At 44.4% G+C, this 7,512-nt stretch overlaps 1 protein-coding gene across 1 annotated transcript; it reads right to left on the bottom strand.

The window, feature by feature from the left end:
- Positions 1-225: 225 nt before the first annotated feature.
- On the bottom strand, positions 226-6,148 carry LOC119396322 (steroid 17-alpha-hydroxylase/17,20 lyase). Its single transcript, XM_037663486.2, has 5 exons — positions 6,114-6,148; positions 4,963-5,105; positions 3,916-4,020; positions 2,387-2,518; positions 226-616 (listed from the first exon to the last, which is right to left on the bottom strand). The coding sequence occupies exons 1-5, from the start codon at positions 6,146-6,148 to the stop codon at positions 264-266; spliced, it is 768 nt and encodes a 255-aa protein (XP_037519414.2). The 3' UTR covers positions 226-263.
- Between the last annotated feature and the right edge of the window lie 1,364 nt (positions 6,149-7,512).

The raw sequence follows: 7,512 nt of genomic DNA on the forward strand, positions 1-7,512 counted from the left end.
TCTCGTCTCCATCCCTACAGTCACGTGCCCCCCACGTCACTGCTCCCCCATTGGTTGACCTTGGGCAGACGCTCTAGACGCGCTGCCGCGAGCGAATTTTTCCAAATGGAGCGAACAAGATCGCAGCGTCCTTTGGTCGCCCTTAAAACCTGTTTTTGGGCTTCCGCGACAGCAGCCGCTCCGCTTTTGGAGCAAAATCGCTGCATGTGAAACAGGCTATAGTCGAAGACTTAGGGTAGCAAAAATGTAAGTACACGAAGCGTCTAGTTCCTTCTAGTGAGCGTGATATTCTGTTCGGCGGGCAACAGGAATATGTTCGAGCGCAGGCTACGAACGTCCACCATGGGTTGTTTTTCGCCTGCACTGACGCTGAGGCGCTGCAGGAGTCGCACGAGGATGTAGAACATGTCCACGTGCGCCAGCTTCTCTCCGGGGCAAGTCCGCGGTCCCATGCCGAAAGTGACCAGGGGCAACGGTTCTCGGCGAAGCTTGCCGGTGGCGGGGTCCAGGAAGCGCTCCGGTCGGAATTCTTCCGGTTCGTCCCAGAGCTTGGGATCGTGGTTCACGCCGTATGCGTTAAATAGCACGCCCGTGTCCTTTGGTATCTCCAATTTTCCTGCACGGAATAAATGCATATAGTAGTAAGGTTTCAAAGTAGGCGCGCTTTCTGCTGCTCTCTAAAAGGTCTATAATATTTAAGGAGAGAGCGGGAGGAAAGTTTGATAAGAAAGGAGGAGAGGTCGAACTTTCTCTGATCTCTCGAATATCTGTGATCAGTTACTTTGAGCTGGGTTAAGAAGAAGACAAGAATAAACGAGGTAAATGTTGATGCGTTGGTGCTGCATGTGAAGCATAAGAAATACAATCAAAAACTTAAAAAGCGCGTGCGTTTTCTATGTCTTTGTAGCTGTTACATATGCTTCGCACTATTTTAACATTCTGATATGTGCCAACTAGCCTAGACGCAGGGTTTCTGACCATGTGGGTTTCTTTATTGTAACAAAAATCTAAGTAAACCAAGTTTTTCATTCATTCCGGTGAGTTTGACGTACCAGTTTTAAGGAAGGTCTACATAAGAACCTCAGTTAGCCGACAGGCAGCAGTAGAGAACGCTAATTGTAAGAAACCACTGGTATTGTGTAACGTAACGCGGGCTCGAACAAAAGACGTGTCATTGTCGAAGTGCAGTGATGGAAGGTCTCTAACTAAAGGAGGTATAAGCTTTGGAATAACGTTTAAACCAGGCGAATTTTCTTTTCATCGCGTTCATTTTTCATGATGGTCTGTCGGAAGGTTTGCTCGGGCTGAGGCTTTTATGTTGCCTTTTAATTATACATTTTCGTAATGAAACGAAGAATCCATAAAGCTCTTCTGTGTTATTCTTTACTCATTGTCACCTCGGGTATTTTATTACGCGACCCAGATAATTCCCTGCGGGCTTTTTTCGAATAGCGATCATGTCTGGGAATATCCTCGTAGATCCGTGAACGGAACACGCAAATATTTTTATTCCTAAGGAGGCGTTTGTATAAGCAGATCGCACTTGCTAATGTATTCACTGTTATTCTTGAAGAACCACAACATCGCGGGTGTGTGTTCAAAGCTCCTCGCATTTTTTGGTTCATATTCCTATCCCTAATAGTTCACTGACATCCGATGGGGGCGTTATTACGAATAATATGCCAAAATACGATAGTTTAGTTCATATCTTTCTTTTGTTCTTGTAAAAAAAAACAGGAATCTTGCATAACGACAGCTTATATAACAACACTCGTACAGAAATTACAGTTTCAATCATAATACGAAGCAGACATGTTATAAATGGCACTATATTCTGTACATGAAGTCTCGCTCTTTCAAGTATGGAATAGATTGGATTTAGTATTAGCAGCTGTAAACGTTTATCTTCTTTCGAGGAAAAACAAACACCTTCTTCAGTTACGATTTATCCAATTACATCTGCCTAGGAGCCCGATTTGATTACACCACGCCGTTTGCAGAACGACTAGTGCAGCAGGAAACATGATGCACTTAATTAAAAATTCGATTAGTGCACGTTTCTGCGGAGTCTGCAATCTATTCACGAAGTGTACATGCTTACTGCTTAAATACAGCAGCCAGGTTTGATGCTGATGTTGAGTTCATGCGTTTAAATAACTGCATGTTAGACGGATTATGTTCGAGATGAGCCATCTGTTTTGTTTCCTTTCTTGCTTTTTGAATCTGTGTTCTTCAATTTACTAGGGAAAAAAAAGAAAACCTTGCTGAGAAATTTTCGAATAGTTCCATTCATTCAGGTACATTTCATTTTCTACAGTTACTTATATAAGAGCTCAATCTCATTATCGTTATGCTACCTAAACGATACTACCCTGCGAGCCCTCACCGAGTTTAGTGTTCGTCGTGGTGTTGTGCGGTATGCCGAGGGGAGCCGCAGGGAAACATCGAAGGGTCTCCATCAAGCACGCTACAGTGAAAGGCATCTTTTCCCTGTCTTTGTAGACAGGTGGCGAGTTTCCTGTAAAAAAAAAAAAAGAAGGCAAAGTTATCCATCCGCGTAAGCATGCAACATTGCTTCTTCACTTTTGCTACAATACAATTGTTGAGGCCTAACGTCCCAAAACCAATATATGAATATGAGGTACGCCGTAGTGGAGAATTCTGGAAATTTCGACCGCATGGGTTTCTTTAACGTGCACCTAAATCTAAGTAAACGGGCCCCAAGCATTTTCGCCTCCATCGAAAATGTTGCCCCTGTGGCCGGGATTCGATCCCGCGACGTGCGGGTCAGCAGCCGTTCTTGATTTTTGCGAGAGCAATGCTACTGTAATGAATATATTCATCCACAGAGTCGTATGTTGCGAAACGTGTTGCTTGATGAAGGTTGTAAGTTTTTCTACAGCAAAAATTACGCTTTCGTATTTACAAAATGTGATGTAGAGTAAACTCTCTCCTGGTATGATTAACCAGTGTCAATATATTCAGCGGACTTCCGGAGGCTACTGTAGAAATCAGTTTTCAGTTGTCGAAGTTTCCGAAATCATCTTGCAGTCCAGGCGTGCTGAGGTATATATATTTAAATGATTACCACGCGGATGTATAGACGATTCTCCGCAGCTGGTTTGCGCTATTAAAATGAGATGACGCCACCGGCACCTGGCATTTCAGTCCCAGAACGTGGCCTTTGGCGGCTGCTCGGCTTCCACCTAGCGTCCTGAAGTGTCCTGCATCCTGAAGCTTCGAGAGCAATGTATATTCGTCGGTATTTTGCAGTGTTTTCAAGATCTACTCTCAGATCTTTAGAGACAAGGCCTAGCAGTTGTAGCTAAGCATAGCTGATCTCAATAATAAAGACAAAACACACCTCATGTTTTGTCCCCAGCGTAAGATGACTCAAAGCGACAGCCGATTTCACCATTTATTTATTGATGTCAGGACAGTGGGCAAATAGCAAGCGCGAGTTCTGATCGAAGCGGGCGGTCGCGTCTGCATGGGTGCTGCCGTGTTGGCGCGAAACCACAGCTAGCTACCATACGCTATCCAGCTACTGTCAGTCGCTGATACAACAATTAAAGACATACGTCATCAATGCGAAGCAGAATAAACATATCCCTTATCGCTGTGCCGTATTACGTGCCAAACAAACGCAGATGGCTCAACCTTGTCAACTTAAATACCTAACTATGATTAAATATCTAACTATGTTTTGCTGCGCAAGCTTGTGACCTGCTTACACCCTGCTTGAATCAGCTTGTGTGGTGAGGCCACGGCCGCTTCGCTCGCCGAAGGCCAGTTTCAATCACGTGATCAAATATGGCCGCGCCCGTGCCCAACGGCGGCAAATCGTCTACATTACTAATGTAGTTGTCTGGATGAAAAGAAAAATAACTTGGCAATTATGTCGAGTGTTCTTACCGATGTTGTCTTCGATTTCTTTTTGGATTTTTTCTTGAATCCAGGGCTCTTTAGCCATCATCAGAAATAGCCACTGAAGTTCTGCGGCTGAAGTGTCGGTTGCGGCTGCAGTAGAAATAAAAGTGTTTTTGCTTTGAATGTGAAGAAGACTTACAGAACAATTACTCTTGAATCGCGAGTAGTACATCGTAACGGTAACTGCAAGGGTTTCTTGGTTTACACGAAATAATTTGCAGCATAATTAAGCGACAAAAGGTTTCCGCCAAGAAATTTTCAGTTGTATGTCTATGTCTTTATCCTTGGCAATGTTAATTTGGAAAAAATCTTGAAAGAAGACATTGCTTTGTATCTCCTTGCACTGGATCCATAGACGTGCGCATGGAGGAAAGAGGGCAGGGGGGGCGGTCGCCCCCCCCCCTATTCACCTAAGAGGGGGGGCGCAAAGTCAGCCCCACACTTTGACTTAATAGTGAGGGGGGGGGGCGCTGCGACTTCGGGGGGGGGTGCAATGTCAGCACCATACATTGACATAATTAGGAGGGGGGGCACTGCGACGAACCTTCGCCCGCCCTGAAGGGGAACCCTGCGCACACCTATGACTGGGTCTAAAAGGATTACGAACAAATAAGTTGGAGGAAATTTCGCTTGATAAACATGCCAGACGTTAGTTCGCCCGTTTATCGAAAAAGCGATTAAATTCCTATACCTTACTGTGCTGCAAATGATAAGACTACTACATTACACTGCACATGATTACATATGAAGCAGCGCACGACGACAGGCACAAAAGGAACGATAGGGACACCTTTTATGCCTGTCGTCGTGCGCTGCTTCATATGTAATGACGAACTATCACCAACTCGCCCAACTTTCGACATTACACTGCACAGTTGGCCAATAAGCGTTCCATTGAATTTTGGGAGAGTGAAGACGTTACAGTTGTTTAGGCATGGTTCAGAACGTACACAGTAACCGTGCTGGTGGTATAAATAAATCGAAAAAAAAAAGCAAAGCAAGAGAATGGCCATTGCAGGCAGCAGTACGAACCTCCAAATATGTTTAAAACAACCTGAACCATGTTTCCTTTGGTCAGGTACTCGGCGTCACCCTTTTCTTCACGTATCGCATCTTCGCGAGCGGACAGCATGGCGTGAGTGAAGTTTTCAGTTTTCCCTGAAAGAAAACGGAACCTAGGGTTACGCAGCCATAGCGTAGAGCAGTAACATAGACAAAAAAATAATAAGCAACCGCTACATGCGACCTCCACTACTGTTCCGCTATGATGGGCAAGCTTGCAACCTCAATAAAGCTTGTACGCGTTAATAAAAAAAAAACGTACTGAGAAGAATACGCATGAAATAAATGGTTCTCTACTTCGGAGACACATGTATACTGGACGACGCATACATAATTTTAAGACGCTGAACATACGCTTTTTTTTAAGACGCGAACATACAGCGCGTGTGTTATTGCTAGATTCTAGAATGTTGTGTATATCCTCGTCAGATATTGTGTTCTGTTGCCGCCACCGCCTCTGTCTGATGTATAGGGGCGTGAGAGCGTACTCAAGCGGACAGTTGCTTTTATTCTCACCCCTTCCATCAAATTCGTATTGGTGGAAATAAACGTTATTATTATTATTATTATTATTATTATTATTATTATTATTATTATTATTATTATTATTATTATTATTATTATTATTATTATTATTATTATTATTATTATTATAAATACTGCTGTCGTAAAGTGCCGTCAATGATAGCATGTCAGGTGGCAGTGACGGTAAGGAATTAGACCGTGCCAGAACTGTAAATGGTGAATCTAAACGCTATTACACTTTAATGGGTGATCTTTCGAATAGTTAAAATCGTAGCACTCAAATGACGACAGAAAAGGTGAACGCGGTCGTCGTTCGTATAAATCTGATCTGCTGGTATAGTGCGCCGGCTCGTTTTATTTACGTAACTCGAACATTCGAGCTTCATCTGCATGAGCGCTCATTTTCGCATTGACGGGACATAATTCATTGCCTTTTATAGCTTCCGCGGCAGCTCCCGCAAATGGAGCTACTGTTTCATTTTTTTAGTTATTTTTGTTCTTTCTTTTTTGTCTATGCATTCTCGCAACCTCCTACTGTGCATTGGATAGCGCGTGGCGGAGCACGCAAACTGTTGCGGTCACTGAAGCGCAATCACTCAGCGCCTTTCATCTTCTGCGCCGATGCACACATGGGTCCCACGTTTTACTCCACGACCTTCACGCGTTTACCTGTCACCGCAAAACTTGGGTTGCTAGGAAATGGACGCGTATTTCCTTTTTCTTTTGTAGTTCAACGCATACTGTTCGATGGACGACCGCTTTTTTTTTTTTTGCGAATAAACGTGGTCATACTGCTCTGCCTGAAACACAATTATAATAAAAATCCGGCTGACCCCACGCACTGTGGCAATCGGTATAATGCGAAGCAGCCAGCGAGTAGCTACACACACCGCTACGTTTGCCTTCGACGCAAACAAATCATTCATGTCATGACACGTCGCTCATTATCGCATGCTTGTCGTGTATGCATGTACGTTCAAACTGGTATATATACCATACTTTTGAAACGTATATTCTGGTATATGAGAACACTGCGCTTCTAGCTATCCTGAGCGCCTCTAGCTGCGGCGCACGTGTCGCTGGGGTGATTGCAGCTTCGGGCGTAGCGGCTGGTGGCAATCTTCGCGGCAGCTTGCTTGCGGTTTTGCTCGCCTTTTGCTAACCGAACATGGTTCCGCGATCATTCATCGGTCTCGCGATCCAGCAGCCTGAATTCTTGTACTCTGTGCTTCCCCAACGTTTACATAATTCACTTGGAACGAAGCTTTACCGCTTCTCGAAAGATCATCTGGAGAAGAAGAAACGTGAACGATGGAGTCAAGTTGTTCGTTGCGACAAATTCGATGTTTAAGAGTGAAGCTCTTTAAGCCAGCCGTAAAATGTGCGCGTTTCACGAAAAGCCCTGCGCAGTACACTCTAAAAACTGAAACTCCTGCAGTGAGAGTTATAGAGCTGTGTTACTCCCACAGATCTCATTATACTCTCTCTCAGGGAGGCGCTTTACTCTCTTTTGGCCAGGAGGAGTGAAAAGGCCTTTCACTCCTCCTGGCGAAAGAGAGTAAAGTGCCTGTTTCACTCCCGCATCCCACGAGAGAGTAAAAGGTTGTTTTACTCTCTTGCCATATAAAAGCTTGTTTCAGAGCTTGTTTTAGTCTTGCAACTCTCCAAATATACCGAGCTGTAAAGAAAAGTTCGTGCAGTCTAATATCGTTGGCAGTAGCTCAATCGATGAAGTGACGGCGATAGATTCCTCGTCAACTTATCGCGACGAAAACCGCTGACATGCACAAAGAATCTGCGATCATAAATGTACGCGATTATACTCACACGTACGCACACTCTGAGTCAGGTCCTAGTTATTAACTGACTAGAGGCGGCACGCCGCAGCGTACGCAATAAAATGCTGTGGACAGAAAGCACGAGACAAAAAAGAAAAAGGGGGGGGGATGCTTAGTTTCGCCTTTAAAACGCGACAGCGGTATTCGTACACACGCA

The sequence above is a fragment of the Rhipicephalus sanguineus genome, chromosome 6, assembly GCF_013339695.2.
Source record: "Rhipicephalus sanguineus isolate Rsan-2018 chromosome 6, BIME_Rsan_1.4, whole genome shotgun sequence".
NCBI classification, from domain to species: domain Eukaryota; kingdom Metazoa; phylum Arthropoda; class Arachnida; order Ixodida; family Ixodidae; genus Rhipicephalus; species Rhipicephalus sanguineus.

Bases quoted from the DNA above. Each gene is read 5' to 3' on its own strand.
- LOC119396322 (XM_037663486.2), bottom strand. From the start codon at position 6,148: ATGTGTGCATCGGCGCAGAAGATGAAAGGCGCTGA. The intron at 5,106-6,113 runs GTGATTGCGCTT...GCGTAACCCTAG, and splicing joins CAGAAGATGAAAGGCGCTGA to GTTCCGTTTTCTTTCAGGGA. The intron at 4,021-4,962 runs GTTCGTACTGCT...TTTCTACTGCAG, and splicing joins TGTTTTAAACATATTTGGAG to CCGCAACCGACACTTCAGCC.